Source organism: Protopterus annectens, chromosome 2.part0 (genome assembly GCF_019279795.1).
Source record: "Protopterus annectens isolate FY-2018-M chromosome 2.part0, PAN1.0, whole genome shotgun sequence".
Taxonomy (NCBI): domain Eukaryota; kingdom Metazoa; phylum Chordata; order Ceratodontiformes; family Protopteridae; genus Protopterus; species Protopterus annectens.
The window spans coordinates 863,308,973-863,327,728 of record NC_056728.1 but is presented as its reverse complement, the minus strand read 5'-3'; the positions used below and the strand labels follow the sequence as shown (position 1 = coordinate 863,327,728).

General features: G+C 41.8%; 1 protein-coding gene across 1 annotated transcript in view; it reads right to left on the bottom strand.

Annotated features, from left to right (window-relative positions):
* Window positions 1–18,756, bottom strand: part of JAK2 (Janus kinase 2) — a 2,444,284-nt gene that overhangs the window by 138,184 nt on the left and 2,287,344 nt on the right. The window contains exon 26 of the mRNA XM_044060357.1: window positions 12,621–12,793. Coding sequence (XP_043916292.1) covers window positions 12,621–12,793 — 173 coding nt within the window. The remainder of the gene's footprint in view (window positions 1–12,620; window positions 12,794–18,756) is intronic.

Genomic DNA, 18,756 nt, shown 5'->3' with positions numbered 1-18,756 from the left:
GTTCCGGCAGACTGTAAGTCACCTGTAGGAAGAGACTGTGTAAAGTTACTATTTTCCACACTACCATAGCTAGCCTAAAAAGGGAGGGGGGTTTGTATCTGATATCCCCCTGTTTTTTTTTATATACCATATTAATGTGGTGGTGTCTGTGATTACTAGTAGACAGCTTGCAATCCAAAGATGGTTTTGAGATTTGAGAGCATTTATTAGTGCCATCATTTCATTGACATTTAAATGTTTCAATTTGTACTGCTAGTTCCATAAGTCTTAAGCATACATGGTTACAGACTGAGTTGGGTCAGGAGAGGCAAAGAAAGGCCTGGGTTGAAAGATAGACTATTCACCCACCAGGGGACTTCTCTTCTGAGAAAACCTACCACTGGGATCTGCTGAAAGGATAAGGAGTGCTGGGTCTAAACTGATTTAAAAAAACATTGGATTTTTCTCACGTGAAGTCTGGCCAAATGAATTATGGAAATTTTAGAAACCAAGAAACACAGAAACCTGAGATACTCAAAACTGGCTGAAAAATGTCAAAACTACTCCTTATAAAATTCCACTTTATCTTGTGGAAGAAAAGACATCATGAAGGATGTATCTAAGAAACATCCTAGAAACACTGTCCTAGTATAGAAGGAATATGAGAGGATTTCTCTGTTCACTCAAACTCCCAGACTGAGGAAAAAAGTCATTTACCTAAGAAAGATATTCCTGACAATTTGAGAAAGATTCTGCAAAAATAAGGCAGTCTAAATATAGAAGAATGTAAATGCCCTGTAACCTGCAAGGCACTCTGTAAATACTAATGGAGCAGTTGATAACCTAAAAAGGTAAAGTATAAAACTCAGAATACAAATCAGACATCATCTTCTTTCGGCTGTTCCCGTTAGGGGTCGCCACAGTGGATCACCTGTTTCCATTTCTTCCTGTCCTCTGCATCTTGCTCTGTCACACCAACCACCTGGATGTCCTCTCTCACCACATCCATAAACCTTATCTTAGGCCTTCCTCTTTTCCTGTCACCTGGTAGCTTCATCCTTAGCATCTTTTTCCCAATATACTCAGCATTCCTCCTCAGCACATGTCCAAACCAACATAATCTTGCCTCTCTGGCTTTGTCTCCAAACCTTCCAACCTGGGCTGACCCTCTAATATACTTATTCCTAATCCTGTCCACCCTCGTCACACCCAGTGCAAATCTTAACATCTTTAACTCTGCCACATCCAGCTCAGACTCCTGCCTTTTTGTCAATGCCACTGTCTCCAACCCATATAACATAGCTGGTATCACTACCCTCTTGTAGACGTTCCCTTTCACTCTTACAGGCACTAGTCTGTCACAAATGACTCCTGACACTTTTCTCCACCCACTCCATCCTGCCTGTACTCTCTTCTTCACCTCTCTTCCACACTCACCTTTACTCTGAACTAATGACCCCAAGTATTTAAACTCATCCACCTTCGCCACCTCTACTCCTTGCATCCTCACCATTCCTCTATTCACCATCTCATTCACACACATATATTCTTAGTCCTGCTGACCTTCATTCCTCTTCTCTCTAGAGCATATCTCCATCTCTCCAGGGTATAACTGAAATCTTTGAAAATTGGAATCTAATGTTAAGAATCTTTTAAATCAAGAGTTACTAGAAAACTCAAAGGTAGAATGAGAGGTAAACTGCAGAGAAAGCAATAAGAATTTTGGAATCCTGAGGTGATGTGTAGGACAGGTCTTCATGCTCCTTTCTTTGGCATCAGAAATATTTTTGAATAAAAACGTTCCATATTTGATGTGGTGGAACAGGCTCTATAACTCCCTAAGACAGCATTTTATTCAGGATAGGAGGAAACAGATGCATTTTACTGGATGGATATAGAGGACAGTAGTCCCACTGCCAATTGTAGACTTTTGAATGATTCACAGATCCCAAGCATCTCAAGTTATCTGGTGCCAAAACAGAGAGTGAAGACTTCGACTTTGGGAAAACTTTACTGGGTTGCCAGGTTGGGGTGGGTTCAAAATAAAAAGATGCATACAGTCCCTCCCTCTTCCTTTATTTTCTGAATTTCCCTGTCAATATTTTCTGAAAGTTTGTTTGCCTGTACTTTGTTCAGATTGGCCATTTTAATTGCTACAAAAAGAACTTGAAAGGGAATGAAAGTTTCTACTATATTTAGGTATTGGGGGGGGGTGTGAAATAATGCATGCAACCACCTGAATTAACTTTTTTCTTTTCATCAAATCTTTTGAGGACCTCAACAGAGGAAGGGCCAAATACTCTTCATCCAGGGCTGCATTCAAAACCTATGCTTTGGCAACCTTTTGTAAATTCTGAGAATGAAGCCAAGCAAATCTTCTCATCACTGACCCAGCGGCAGCTGTTCAGTTACCCGAGACACATATGCAAGTAAAGAATTTAGAGTTGTCAATGTCTGAAGAAGGTAGTTCAGCAATTAACTTTCTCACACTGTCAAAGGAAGCCAGTAGAAACTTGGACATGTAAGCCTGACAAGTTACTATTCTGAATACCAAGGTGGAAGAATTATATACCTCCTTCCCAAACCTATCAAAAGGTCTCCTCCATCTTTGTCAGATGGAATATGGTTTAGCTGCCATAAGGTATTTGGACAGAGATGGTATAAACTAGAAATCATGCCAGGGTCTGCCCTATGTATTGTAAAAAGAAATTTGTGACTTTGGAGAACCTTAAAACATTAATTGGATTTTGTGGAGGCTAGGGGCAGGCTGCCCAGCAAATTGCTGGCTGCAAGGAAGGCATCCTTGAAGGCTGGCAAAAGAAATAGCTGAATATTGGGGCAATCCACCTGTAACAAATAATATCTTTGCTGGGACCCTAGAATTACTTTTTGCTCCCACTGAAATAACTCCATTTTCATAACATTGTTTGGAAAAGACTACTCTTGGGGAATTACAAGAAAAGCTTTCCTTAGATTCAGATTCTCCACTCTGGAGTAGAAACTAGAGAAGTACAGCCTAAACCTAATTTCCTGTACCTCAGACTATGAATCAGAATCCAGGAGATAGAAGGGATTCTTTTACTTTCAAATGAAGGGAAGACTTGGACTGTAATGACCAAAAAGCTTTTAATAAGGCTTTAGCAAAACTCAGTCAATTCTCTTTGGCTGCCTTAGCTGAAAAGGACACAGGAAAATGTTTAAGTTTTTGCTTTCTCCTCCTGAGTCACATCTGAAACACAGTGCCAGGATGTACAATCTTTCCACTGGGAATTAAGTTCCTCAGCATGGTCCTGTAAATGAAGAACACCCACTACTTCCCCCACCACCATCAAGACTGGTTCTCCCCTGCCCAATGCAGAAAGCAAAGTGGTCTTGCAGGAAGTGCCTATACCTCAGTCCCTAGCAACTTCCAGAGGAGCAACACCAGAGAAACTGATAGGTGATTCTAAGACTCCAGTATGGACACAGCAGAGCTGCCAACCAAGAGCTGAGACAAAGGGAAAGCCAGAGAAAGGACCAATGCCTCCTTAAGAACCTTTCACTTCTTGCAGATCAAGGATGGAACATCCAAAGAGCAGGAAAAGTACAATTGTGTACACTTACTGTAAATGTAGATGTTCGAGTGTATTCACTACTGCAGTCATTACATTTGGGTTATCTGCTTGCAGGTAGCCCTCAGTCGGCTTGATTAACAAAGTCTTGGGTCCTGCGTCAGTTGCTGTCCCTTCTTCCATGACATCAGGGGTATAAAACATGCAGCCGACGGCATTACATCAGATTTTCTTGCCCCAGATGTCAGGTGCCCCCCTAATGGGGAGCAATTAAATATAAAAGTACAATGATATACCTCCAACAAAAAAGCAAATACACCAAAAAGGCTTTTAAAGCATAGTAAAGGAAAGTAGAGGTACAGCCAAAAGAAGTTAAGGGGCTGGAGGGAGGGTAACCGGGATTGCAACAGTGAATACACTCGAACATCTACATTTATGGTAAGTGTACACAACTGTACTATGTTCTTCATGTTTTACTGTTGCGGTCATTACATTTGGGTAGATTCCCAAAGCTATGGTTGGGAGGAGGAATTTAGATAGCATTAGGACCAGCTATAAAGCCCTGCAAGACTGCAGTGGCAAAGCCAGCTCTGGATTTAAAGAAAATTGCCAAATGATAATGCTTGGTGAAAGTATGCATAGAACTCCAGGTAGCAGCTTCTAGGATGTCCCTGGTAGGGACGCCTCTGAGAAAGGCTGTAGAGGTAGATGCAGCCCTGGTGGAGTGAGATCTGATCCCCTGGGGGATAGGTTTTCCATGGTGCTTAAAGCAGAAATGAATGCAATGGCTTATCCGTTTAGAAATGGTTTGCTTTGAAATAGCCTTCCCCTCTGCCCCTGCAGCAAATGCCACCAGCAGTTGTTCAGATTTCTGTTGAGGTTTAGCCCTGTCCAAGTAGAATATAAGTTGTCTGTGCACATCTAAGGAATGCAGTATCTGTTCCCCTTTATTCTGTGGATTGGGAAAGAAGGTTGGCAAATGAATGGACTGATTAAGAGCCACACTGGATACCACCTTGGGCATGAAGGATGGATTGGTTCTGAGGGACACCCTGTCCGCATGAAAGATGATGAAAGGCTCCACTGCCATAAGGGCCTGTAATTCAGATACCCTTCTAGCTGAAGTGATTGTTAAAAGGAAAGCTGTTTTCCAAGAAAGAAATTTTAAGTCTGCAGTAGCAGCTGGCTCGAAAGGAGGTAGAGTGAGTTTCTTCAAAACAAAGTTAAGGTCCCAGGGCTGGGGTTGGAGCTCTCCTGTGTGGTCTCAAATTTTTGGCCCCTCTGAGCAACTGATTGAGCAGTGGATGAGAGAAGAGGTGAGGTTCTGTGTTATAATGTGCTGAAATGGCTGAGGCGTGGATTTTAATGGAGGAAAAAGACAGGCCCTTGTGAAGCATCTCAGTTAAGTATTGTAAAATCTGAGGTAAATTGGGTGCTGCTATGCTCATCCCTTGAGATTTATTCCATGCACAGAATCTTTTCCATTTTTCAGCATACGATTTTTTAGTACTAGGCTGCCTTGCCTCTAAAATGATATCCATCACAGGTTTACTGAGGGATGGTAAAAGAGAGATTATGTAATTAGCCAGGCTGCAAGGTTCAGTGTTAGAAGCTGAGGGTGCAGAATCTGGTTCTCCTGCTGAGACAACAGGGATGGAGTCTGAGGCAGGTGCCATGTGGATAACCGTGACACACTGCGCAGGAGGGGGTACCAGTGTTGGCACGGCCAGTCTGGATCAATCAAAATCATCCTTGGTTTGTCCTGTTTGATTTTTAGTAGTACTTTGGACAGCAAAGGCAGAGGGGGAAAGGCATAGACAGATAGGTTTTTCCAGCTGAAGGAGAGAGCATCCACTTTCCAGGCTTGTTTGTGGGGAGTCCTTGTGCAAAATGTGTCCTATTAGTAGTTCTGGGGAGAGGCAAACAGGTCTATATCTGGGCTCCTCCATTTGCTTGTCAAAATGTTGAAAATCTTTGGTTTCAGTTTCCACTCATGGGGGTCCATGAGCTTTCTGCTTAGTTCATCTGCCAGTGTATTTAATTTTCCTGGCAGGAATTGAGCTTTTAGGTGCACTTGGTAGCTCAAGGCTGTGTACCACAAAGCCATGGCTAGTCTGCAGAGGGGGTTAGAATGTGTACCGCCCTGCTTGTTTATGTACTACATAACAGTGGTGTTGTCCGTCTTTACCATAAGTTGTCCTTGAAGGCTGTCAGAGCATTCTGTACAGCTAACATTTTTTTTTGATTGATATGCAGGTGCATTTGACTTGGGTTCCATTTGCCCTGAATGTACTTCCCTGCCAGGTGAGCCCCCCCATGCATAGTCTGATGCGTCTGTTGTTAGGGTTTGGGCAACAGGGAGTGGTGTGAAAGGTAGTCCCTTGTTTTGGTGACAGGCCTCTGCCCACCAAAGGAATTCTAGGCGCAGGCAAGGTATGATAGGAATCATTGCTTTTAGATCCTGAGAATATTGACACCATAGGCTTTTTAGATACCACTATACTTTCCTCATATGCAGTCTTGCATATGGAATTAGAAGAATGCAGGAGGACATGAACCCCAAAGTTTGCAGTATTTGTCTTGCAGATAGCAGGGTTTTTGTGGCCACTTGTTTGGAGTAGGTTGTCAAATGAACTTGTTTCTCTGGCATGAGGTAAGCCATCTTGGAAGTTGTATTCAAGCTTGCTCCCAGGAATACAATTTGTTGACAGGGTACCAGGTGCGATTTCTTTTTGTTTATGGTGTACCCCAGACAAGTTAGAACCCTTTGTACAAAGGCCAGATGATTCAAAAGTATGTCCTGGCTTTCTGCCTGAATTAGACAATCGTCCAGGTATGGGCATATATGAATATTTATTTGCTTGCAAAATGCAATAACTGGAGCTAGGCACTTTGTGAATACCCTGGGCGCAGTAGATAAGCCAAAGGGTAGTGCAGAGAACTGACAGTGCGTGTAGCCTGCTTTGAAGCAAAGGTATCTTCTGCAAGATTCCCCAATTGGGATGTGCAGGTATGCTTCTTTTAAATCTAATTTTGCCAACCAGGCATCTTTGCCTAGCATAGGAAGTAATTGGTGAAGAGTCAGCATATTGAATTTAATCTCCAAAAAGTTGTTTAGGGTAGACAGGTCCAGGATAGGACACCATGAATTGTCTTTCCTGGGTACCAGGAAAACTCTCGAGTAGAAACCTTGTCCCTTTTCCTCTTCTGGTACCAGTTGAATAGCCCCCATGCTTAAGAGATAAAGTACTTGATTTTGGGCCTCTGCCCACTGATTTGGGGGTAGGTCCGGCCACCCGCTTGGTGTTGGCGGCAACGTGTGGAAGTGAAATATGTATCCCTGGGACACTAAATTTAAAACCCATTTGTCCTGGGTAATGAGTTTCCAGTTCTTTGCATGAAGAGCAATCTTTCCCCCCAAAGGGGCAGTCAGTTGATAAGTGCTTGGAAAATTTAAAAGGAAGTCAATGAAACAGTTTATTATAGGGGGGGTCTTATTACTCCCAGATTTGGAAGTGGAGGCCCCCCACTGCTTAGTCCTGTGTGTCCTCTGGGACTGGAACCTGGGGCTTTTACTGTGTCTGGGTTTGGCTTGAGAAGACCTGGAAGGGGCTGGAAAGGACCAATTCTTAGAGGGCCAGTGCCTACTAAATCTAGGAGGCTGAATTTGTAAGAAATCTTTAACAGTTTGCATAGATTTAGCTTTATCTTCCATCTTTTTAAGTACTTCCTCAGTCTTGTTGGATGCTCCCTTAAATCAGGACAGCCTGTTTGGCAACAAGACTGAGGAAGTTCTTAAAAAGATGGAAGATAAAGCTAACATAATCAGGCAAAGATTGCTCCTTTTAGCCAAGCATGCCTTCTGAGCACAAACCCAGTAACAGCAGCCCCTGCAAGAGGCTTCTAATGAATCAAAACCACATTGCAAAGTAAGTTTTCCAACTTGTTCAGCAGAATGCATTAAATCCTGTAATTCATTTTTCACACAGTCAGAAACCAACATCATTTTCTGTGTAAGCAATCCAATAACATGTTGCTGATACTTTAACATATGAAACTGGCAGTTTAAAGCCCTAATGGCCAAGTTTGCAAGTGTAAACCTTCTTACCCCATCTATCCAGCGCCCTGGAGTCTCTATTAGAAGGGGTAGAATTTTTTGCAGTAGAAGCCTTCATGCCCTTCGGCCCCTGTGAAACAGTCTCTGGATCCGCAATAGGATTTTTAAAAAGGAACTTGTGTGACCCAGGAACCCTGCAGTATCTGTCATGTTTTCTGGGAGCAGGAGGCAAGGAATCAGGGGCCAAACTAGATTCCGAAAAAGCATCAACAATGTCTAGTACAGGAGGAATAGCTAAAGGCCTATGCTGAGGTAGGAGTAAGAAATCCCTAAGCCTCTTTTTGAATCAGAAAAATCCTGGCTTTCCCAGTGGAAATGCTCCCTTAGAGTATGTACGGTTTCCCCAAAAGAAAAATCCTCTGAAGGGGAAGCATAGTGGAGTCCTCTGCATTAGAATCCTCATAAGTAGATAAGGGCAAATCCAGATCAGAAGAAGCAGAAAAAACAGAATCCTGGTCAGAAGACTCATAAACAACTTCAGTCCTAGGCCTCTTAGAAACAGGGAGTTGGCTACCCCTGATTAGAGTTATTAGATCTTCATCCATTCTTATTTGTTTTTTAGGCATAGAGGCCTGAGCATGTGGCCTGGGCGTCGGTTTTTTAGGCATGGTTCGAGATTTAGGCCTAAGTGAAGAAGGAGGCGTTGGTTTAATATGCAAGTCCGTAGGCCTGAATACACCCTCAGAAGCCGGTGCCTGCACAGTGGCTCTGGACCAATCCAAGGTACAGACATCTACGGGTTCCATAGTTGAAGCATCTTACGGCATATTGGACTATGAATGGGTCTCAGTAGAGGCCTGCGAATCAGAAGTAGTGGGTATCAGGGGTTGCGAAAGCACCTCATTGAGTACCGGCGAACTAGCGACTGGCTTAGGAGAAGCATCGTCGGCAGTTTTGGACCTCGGCAACCTGTCTCTGTCTTTATCTTTGCGTTTTTTTGGAATCCTCGTAGTCGGATGGCTAACCGACGACAGTTCTGGATAATTAAACCGAGAACTGAAATATTTTGTGGCGAAAATATACCGATGACGGATAGTGCGCTGATTAAATAAGGCAAAAAAGCGACAGCAAGGTACGTCGTGGTCAGGGCCTTGGCAAGGAATACAGTACAAATTAAAATCTTTATGAGGTATTTGCTTTCCACAAGTAATGCAATTATTAACTTTTACTGACATCGGTAAGGAGAAAAAAAAAGTTTCCCCAACAGGGTACTTAGCTTTAGTTGAAGACTTCAGTTCTGAAACTCGAAAACGAAAATTTCAGGAGTCAGCCAACTTGCGAACTGCTTCTGCTTCGGGCCCCGCACGGCAAGAAAGACTGATGTAATGGCATCGGCTGCATGTTTTATACCCCTGATGACCTGATGTCATGGAAGAAGGGACAGCAACCGACGCAGGACCCAATACTTTGTTAATCAGGCCGACTGAGGGCTACCTGCAAGAAGATAACCCAAATGTATTGACTGCAACAGTGAAACACGAAGAACATCCAGGTTCATGACTCTACCGCTAAAAGCTATCTAAAATGGATAGAGAAGCCTGAGAACAGCAGTCTTCCACCACAATGGAGGTAAAATCAACCACCAAAGCACTAGCTCTTATTCTTTGCTACAAATTCTGACAGAAAAGAACAGGGGAAAAAAAAACAGGAGGTAGTCCCCCAACTGGGTATTTATGTGCTCAACTTTAAGGGTTAGCCAACCGATGAACCCATGAGGCTACAGCAGAGAACAAGACATGCTGGTTGCTTCAATGGCAAGAAAGTTCTAAAATTTTGGCTTCCATACCACTCTCCTTGAGCCCTACAGTGGTTAGGCTGCATGAAAGGTGTCCTAATGCTTAGGAAGTTGGCTGCATGCTTAATCCTTGGCAAGATGTATCCCATATAGTTTAGGTTACCGTAACAGTGATCTAATGTTGAACATCTCTCTTGCCCACAAGCTCCAATACTAGTCTAAAGTGCTACTTTTGGGGACCTATGATAAACTAAACGGATCACAGATGGTCTGCAGTGGTATGTATCCAAGTCAGGATGTCACTCCACTTTATGTGAGGCTTACAGAGGGAAAACTTCATTCCTTCTCGGAAGCACAGGAAGTGAAATCCAGATCCTTCCAAGCTAGAAACATGGTGTCCTTCACGGTTTTGTGGTGGTGGGGAGGGGGGAATAAAAGTTCCTCAATGGTTCTGCCTAAATACCAATTTAGGTAATTATAATGAAATGGCACAGGTTTAAAATGCTAGTGCACTGTAGACTTATACAAGCCTGAAATATTCCCCACAGAATAGTCATCTGAAAAGAGCTATAGGGAAGTAGAGTGTCATTATCCTTTTTTGTGTCAAAAAAGCTGTTCAATACTCTTTCAGGATAATGATGGAAGGCATCTCTTACCCCCCTAGGTTACAAAGATAGTGGTCAGGGCTCATCCAACGCATTTGAAGACAAGTAGGTGACAGGCATGCTTCTGGTGATGTTGCAATGAAGGCAGACAGGATGTACACAAAAGGCGTATTAGGTCATCAGAAGTCTATAAGGCACTTGGATCTTATGTTAAACTATGTCCATAAAAGGTAAGGCACCACTCACATGAAGACAAGTCTCAAACGTGCATAAAAAAGACCTAACAACCTAGTGTAACTGGGCCCAGAGATGTCTCCTCAATCCTAGCTGGCAAGTCCAGCTCAACTTGAGTGAAGTCAAGAAACATCAGTTCTAAAGCTCAATCTCGGACACTAGTGGGATATCGCCATATAAGCTAGAAGGCAGTGGTCATGCTCTGAATGGTCAAATATAAGATACTGAGTAAGGGAATCTCCTATACATGCTTGTAAAAGTGCACCTGCAGCACATCTTACATTATTGGCCAAGGGGTGTTGAGTTTAAACCCGTTATTCAAAGTGGAGTTTGTAACTTGTGAGTAACAAACTTTTGCATCATAGATTTTGCAAGATAAGGTTTGAACAAATGTCTCATCTGATTTCCTTACATTTTCCTGCTGGTTCAAAAATGACCTGTGATAGTACAAAAGATCCCCCCCCAACACCACTGGTACTTGTACTGCAAAAACCTCCATAACTGCCACCTTCAAATATAACACAGGCCTCTAAATTCTCTCTGCTTCTCTTGCAGGTGAGGTACTGTGCAGAGCTTAAACGTGTGGCTTTATGATGTGTTCCTTTCCTGGGAAGCAAAACTGTGTCATTGCAGGTCCTGCCCGGTGGTTTGATGCAACAGTGTTTGGATCATGTTGGTATTTTAGAAAATGAATGTGTGAACTTTTCTACGACGAACCTTAAAATCAAGATCTAAACTCTTGACTAGCAGAAAAAAAAATGTGAGTGCAGGGCTGGATTTGACTTCCCAGCCCTGCAAGTGATGTTGAAATGTACACCAGATGGAAGTGCATACCCTCAGAAGGTGGAAACTAACAATTGTTGATTGTGTTGAACTTCAAAGCAGACCACCTCCAAAATCAGACAGTTTTATGATGCTGTCATGAAGTCCAATATAGACAGTTCTTTATCTATCGTACCAGTATCAAACAAATACCCTAAAGAGTGTGATCCTCCACCCAAGACTTAAGCTTCCACTAAGCATAAAACAAACACTTCACTTTCTGGGCCTGCATCACAGACTGGATCTTCTCAACTGAGGCCAAATGTGGGATTTCACATGAAAAGAGATGCCATCCTCAAACTTCCCCCAATCTCCAAATGGGTGGCTCAAGGTAGCCATTCTCAGAGATGACACTGGATGGTTCTAGGCCCTAGTCAACTGACTGAGGAATGGGCAGGGCTAGCATCGCAGGACAACCCCTCTTTCAGTTCCCTAACCATATTTCACTATGATAAATTGGCTTGGACTCGACACTCACTAGCTGAGGATGGTTTCCATTCCATGCCTGCAATGACTACAAAGCTGATCAGAGAGTCATGTCATCCTGGTCAATTTTAAATTCAGGATATTATACAGCTCGGCCACACTACCAATTTCCCAAAGGAGAAAAAAGAAAAGAAAACATTTTCTAGACTTTCTACAACTGTAACAAGGTCCTTGTATAGTTAATTTACTAACATGAGCTCCTTACGAAAGCACAAATACTGTACTGGCATTCACTTACGAGGCCATGACACCAATGGCATCTTAACTGAATGCCAGTACTGCACCACACCTTACCAAACTGCTTCTCATGCCACCTTACAGCAGAGCAACTGCTCCCTTTGACCTGCCCTAGTTATGGCTATCTAAGACAAGACCATTTTTTCAAATGTTGTTCCTTGAAGTCAAATTCTAACTTGCAGCTATAGCCTCCTTATAGCCTCTGTGTGTCCAGTTGCTATTATATTGGGTCTGCTTTCATCAAAATTTAGTTTTTCAGTAGTGTACTGAAGTTTTTTGTTCAGTCGCCACTATTAATTGACACAGTGTGGCTCTTGGAGTTTAGCACTGTAAGTGAATGGCCATGCTTCACTTAATGCTAAATTTTGGTTTGGTATGGTAATTTCCCTTCTTTTCCACTGTTGTGCAGTCTTTGAATCAGTGTATTTTGTTTTTGTGTGTTATGCATCGACTTACTGATACAGATCATGTGTACCACATCAAGAAAAATGCAAAGCTTGACAGACTCAGTAGAAATGTTTAAAGACAAAAGAAACTTAAAGGATATGTGAGCATGAACATTTTAATGTGCACGTTTCAAAACAGTATTGTATTTAAACAACTGCAGTCTAGTGACATAAATCAGATAATGAACACAAGATGTAAATTACAGTTTTTTGAAGACTCTGGTGGTACAATTATTAAGACTAATCTTATGACAATAACTGTACCTCAAAGATCAAGAAAGTCAGGAACACCCAGTCATGTCCTGATCTCTCAGAGATCTAGATGATTTATAGTAAAACACAGCCCCTGAATAATAAAAAAAATCAGTTTCCTTTATTTAAAAGTGAATGAGAGCCATTAACACTTACCAGAATATAGGGCTTTCTCCTGGTTCTTTCACTTTGTAATATTCCTTGTCTTGTGGCAATACTTTTGTTAAACCAAAGTCTCCAATTTTCACTCTGTTTTCACTTGCAACCAAAATATTCCTTGTTGCCAAGTCCCTGTGAATGTACCTTTTTGTGGCAAGATATTCCATTCCCTACATAAATAAAAGTGAAACTGTATTTAAACCACTACTGCAAAATGAATGTTATCACTTCCAGCTCCCATGTTTTTAATTCCCTTATCCAGACAGAAAACCTGCCAAATAATTCCTTGTGCAGTGGGGCTTCTACTGACACCTGCAGTCCACAACAGCCAATACTTTCACTAGATTTTTATGTAAACTAAACTCAAATCAAACTGAACTGATAGCATTAATATACAACTTCCAGTGTTCTCTTGTTCAGTGAGGTTCACTATTTTCACAGTTGTTCTTAATTATACATTAATTACCCTTAACATTGATCAACTTTTTACTCTGTTGAGTAAAATGTATTTTACAGACTTTAATCACAAAATGAAGCCACCAAGTATCAACACTACCAGTATTTTCCCCAGCATGCAAATATTCATCAAGAATAGTTTCATGTTAGAAATGGTACCTACGTTACAGTTATTAATAAACTGGTGCCATTCAATTAAGTAGCGTATTGCTGTAATGACTGTGGATGTTTAATTATAACAGAGAATTGCCACTCAAATTAAAGTAAGACAACAGATTCATTCTTACCATGTCAGCTATCTTTGAAAGATCCCATTTTGATTGGTCCTGTGACAGGGGTTAACCTTCCTGCTTATCTGGCAATTTTTCTACAAAGATCCCACACTTGAGGTGCAAGCTGACAGTGTCATTTTAGGCTGTGCTGTCATATGCTCAATACTTAGGTGCATTTAGCCCTTGAACTTGTCACTTCACCCTAGCACACATCCTACAAATCAAGAAATAACAATGAAGACCTGTTAACCACAATGCTAACATAAAGGATTATGGCTTAGACTCCAGTCAAAGCTCGCTTATATTATGTGTTCAAGACGTGGATGTCAAGAAATTCACCTCCAGAACGAAACATGTCAACAGCACATAATAAAATGTTACAACTGGTGAACAGATCATAACTGCATGGAGCGTGATCTACTCCATGTAAAGCCAGTTACAGAGAAGGAAAAAAAGCTGTGAAAGCATAAATTGCTTTAATGGCTTGGAAAGCCAGTAAAGCACTTGGCACTGTCAAACAGATAGGGGATTACCTCTCAGCTTCTTTGCTTAAGAATTCCGGACACAGATAAAAAATAAAGGGAGGGAGACAAAGGATCAAAATAAAGGACAGTTTTTAAATATTGCTCTCTCACATAAGTTAATACAAACGTAAAACGAAAAGTTTTTGCATCAGTTTGCATTTTCTTAAAAAATAAGTATAAAACACTAATGTCTGGCATTGTTGCCCTGCTATAATTCTCAGTGACTTATCAGAAAAATTTTAAAAAAATTACAAGGGGCAGAGCAAAACTATGACATAAACACAGAGCAAGTTGAGAGGCATGCAGATCATGCAAATACAAAGCTTTATGTTTTGCCACCATTCTTTGTCAGCTGATAATGTCCCAGACATGAAACCCAATTGGAACAATTAACAATTAAGCACCCCTCAACAGTTATTATGACTGGGTCTCATGCTAGAAAGGTGTTAAGAAGTTTAGCTTTCCCCCAAGATCAGATAGCAACCTCAGCCCTCCATGCACTACAAGTAATATACAAGTATACACTTGTCCAGCTGGATTGAGGAGATATCCAAGCAAAAGGAGATGGTGGGAGGCTATTTCATAACTCTCGTTAACAGCCTCCACATGGATGAAATGCATCTGCCACACCTAACATCAGGGACCACCTCTTGAAAGGACCTATGGCTGAGCTGAATCCAGACAATAAATCCCATGGTGAAATAAGCCAGAGGATAACCTAAGCACCAAAGTTCAAAAGGTTGAGTCTAGAAGTAGTGAGACTTAGCAAAGGAAATCAAGATTCTAGGAATTATAACTGAGACAATAATTCTTAGTAAAAATACACACCAAAGACCAACTGGATGCAGTGAAAACACCAGCGAAAGATGGTCTTGAAGCACACACCATAAGCAGCCACAAGGTGATCGGTTCACCTGGAAAAGGTTTGACTGGTAACTACAAACCCTTTACGCTCTGAAGTGAAAGAGACAACAAACTGTTATGTCTTCAAAACTCAAGAAGCATTTTCATGTAAAATCTGTGCTATCCTCTTAATGCCCAAGTTTCTGCCTTGGCAAAAAAAACAGGGAGATCAATGGACTCGTAAAAAGACAACTGAGAAACCACTTTCAAGACAAAATGCCAGTTAGTGCTAGAGGATACCCAGTCCTCATGAAAGACCAAATAATGTCTGCTACACAACAGAGCCTGCATATCCAAAATCCTGCAAGATAATGTGGTGACCACCAGAAAAGGCATTTTCAAGATGTGAACTTCAGCACTGCAAGACATGCATACTCATCAGAGATGAAATGTCCGAGTCTCACAGATCCCTAACAGACATCCGTATCACACGCAACCTGACTAACTAAGGTGGTACAGAGTACCATACTCTGAATGAAGGCACAGGCTTGATGATTCAAAAGCTTCCTGTCCAGTGAAGGGATGCTATCAGTCCATTTACAAGGCCTCAGGCTTAAATAAACCAAAACAGCAACATTGTGCAATGAAAGTGATCCTCATCAACAGTAAACAAGTAAACTCCTGTGCAGACTCCAGACTCTCCTATAACAAAAAGGTACCATGTTCAACAATTCCTACCAGGCACTTCTGTGGCAACAGAGGCAAAAGACTTTGAAGGGTTTCCAGTGAAAATCAAATGTGCTTGTTAAAGTTCATGAGGTCCAAAATGTGATTCAATCCATATTGCCCCCCCCCCCCTTACAGTCAGCATCCAGAATGCTGTTCTTAAATTCATCCACAAAGGGGACAATCTCAGCCAAGTCTGCAGCCTTGCAGCATTACATGATGCCTAAACTTTCAATCAGACCTTGAACAGGCTCATATTCAAAGATCTCTGCAGGATTTTTCAGTGCCAGCTTCACTTGCAAAGACCAAAATGTAGACAGGTGAGATTAACTTCTCGTTTTATTTTATTCATTTGTTAAACAGAGAAAACCACTAGGCACAACCTCTTTTTAAGAGTTATCCCATGGGCACTGTCTGGTTGAGTGACTTGCTCAAAACCGCACAGTAGAGAAATGGAGGCTGAAGAAATCAAACTCTAATCTCAAAATGTAGCTTGCTAGCAGCTCAAGGCATTAACCACCATAAATCAGCAGTTGCACAGCTAAAGGACCTTAGCACGAAGACAGAACTCTCTTAACACAGCTATACAAAGCTTTGGAAGGTTTCAGGCATTAAGTATACATGAAATACTTTGGGCATATGCAGTGCAGAACATATCAAACAAGAGTTAGCTCAAGGAGGGTGAGGGATTCCACTGTGTTAGAGAAAAGGGTGCTAGAACAGCAATACTGATAACCGTCTCCACAGAAGAGATGATCCAGGGCTTTTCTACCTTATTGAAAAAGCATTTAGGCATTTATTTGGTGTGGGGAGGAAGGAAACTGGCACCAAAGGCCAGTCCATATTGAACTGCAAGAGCACTGACGTCTCCCCAAAGAAACAGTCATCAGGCTGGGAGGTGGACCTCACTATCACTGCCTCTCTCAAAGTCAGATGTCTCTTGAAATTTAAACTCCTCATATAAGGCTGTGACAGAGGGCATCCTGTGCATTACTTCAGCGCAAGATGCAAGTTCATACATGTGATCCCATGCATGGATGAGCATGCAACAAACATGCTCTGGGTTACGGGTTTCATGAAACTGAAAGAGACCTGTCTCAGGCTTAGCACTGGCAAGAAAGCAAAATCCATGAGGTTGCAGTCTCACAAGTGAGATAAAAGCTCCCACCAGATGTCAAACATTTGCCTGATGTCCAAGTCTTCAGCAGGGCTTCAACCCTCAACCTGAGCCAACACGCTGTGTTAAACCTGGTGGAAGAGTCAGGAAAGACAGAAACCATGGTCATGAATACCTCTGACCTGTGACCAGGTGATTCAATGGATCACTTCACAGAATTTGTCCAGCCTCCCTTTCAAGCTCCTGCTGATCAGGAGGGGGGTTAGGTGCTACTATCATTCCAGAACACATCCATCATTATGGAAGCAAGGAGCATCTCCTTCATGCACCACTAAGATAGATAAACGTGGCCGGGGGGGACACCAGAGGAAAAGGGAAAAAAAATCTAATAATCGGTACTGTGTTGCAAAAGTGGGTTTTGTATGAATAAAATATCTGTGATGTTTACTTCTGATGCAGTGACAACCCAGTAAAGATATATCTAGGCCATATAAGATGTCAGCTATCCACATCAATAAAAAAGTATAATGCAGAGTGTTACACTGACATGAAATGACTGAAATCTTAACATTTGGTGCCTGTGTCATATTTCAGTTCAGATTTGAGAGATCTTTGAAAATATTTTAGGAAACTAACATGGGGGGACTCGGGTACATAAATGCATGTAAGAAAACCATTATATGTTTAGGAATCTCACTGCAGCACCCAGAGATGAATTTGACTGCTTTACTTTGCCACTCCTAAGATCTGGGAAGAGTCATGCAATGTCTAAAGTGCAAAAATTGCTTTTTGTCTGAAAATATCTGTAAAACTTTTGCTTCTGTTGTAATAAATTAATGTATTTCAGTCTTGTGCTGCATTCCCCCATCCTGGGAAGAAATTGTATGTCAGCTGCTAATGGAACTAGAGAATACTGTAACATACCTTTATCCCGTTTGATTCTCGGCTGGAGTGCCTTCTGTGTGGAGTCTGCATGTCCTCCCCGCGGTCGAGTGGCATTCGAAAGACATGCGTGAATGGGCATGCCTTGGTTGAAGGTTGGGGCTGGCACCTCGGCACCATAAAAAAAATCTACTGCCAATCATTAGCGGACCGGAGTTCCGCTGTGGCAACCCCTAACTGGGAAAAGCTGAAAAAAGAAGAACAACCACCAAATGGTATTCAGGAAATGCATCATAAGGAATATGCAGCAAAGTGGCATATACAATATTTACTTACAAATCACAGAAGGAATATGGGGACTTATTCTCCACCCCACCCAAATAGCAACTATTGCAGATCTTTTGCTAACTACCTCTGCGTGTGGGAGTATAAATGCTACTCAATAAATAAGAGTGCAGAAATCAGAATGATACATATGTCTGAAAGTCATACAATTCTCTAACTTTGAAAGTTCTTAACAAACGTTTCAGAGAACTACAAAAAAAATAACTGGTACAAAATGCAGTGTAATGGCTCTAGCTGTCACTGCTGAAGTGACACCCCGACACCATACACAAAAATGGGGGAAAGGGGTTGCCGATAGATGGATTTTAGTGTAGCACTTCACTGCCAGCCAGCACACAGTCCTGTCAGACAATGCTTGCAGTCCCAAGAATATTACTTTGGCCTGGTAAAATGCGTCTTTTTTTTTTCTTCTGGTGTAATGACAACTCATGAAAGATGCATTCTAAGCATGTGCTGCACTGCATACTATGAACACAAAACTGCATACCCATCCTTAATGGAAACAGAGTGTAATGCAACATGTCAATGTGCACCACTGAAATTACTGAAGTTCTACATTTGGTACTGCTGTAGAATAAACTGCACATCAGTCCTCCTTTGACAGCTTCTAATAAACCTTTCAGGAAATTACAAGAGGATACTCTGTTACAAAAATGCTCCTGAGATTTCCATTCCAACTTTATGGATTTCAGTGTAGTTTACTGCAGAACTTGACTGCACAATGTCCCCTCAACACTGGAGTTTTAATTGTGCCACATTTGAAGTGGCACAATGCTGCTTTGCCTTGTGAATTGCATAACATTTTAAATGGTGGTATAATGAAAGCTCAATAAAGACATATTCTGGACACTGTTCTATAATCCTCTCCCTTGCACTGAACAGAAGTTACACACCCACACTACAGAAAACTAAGTACACCACTGTGTCCTCCTAATGAGACAGTGACATGACTGCATACACCTACAGCT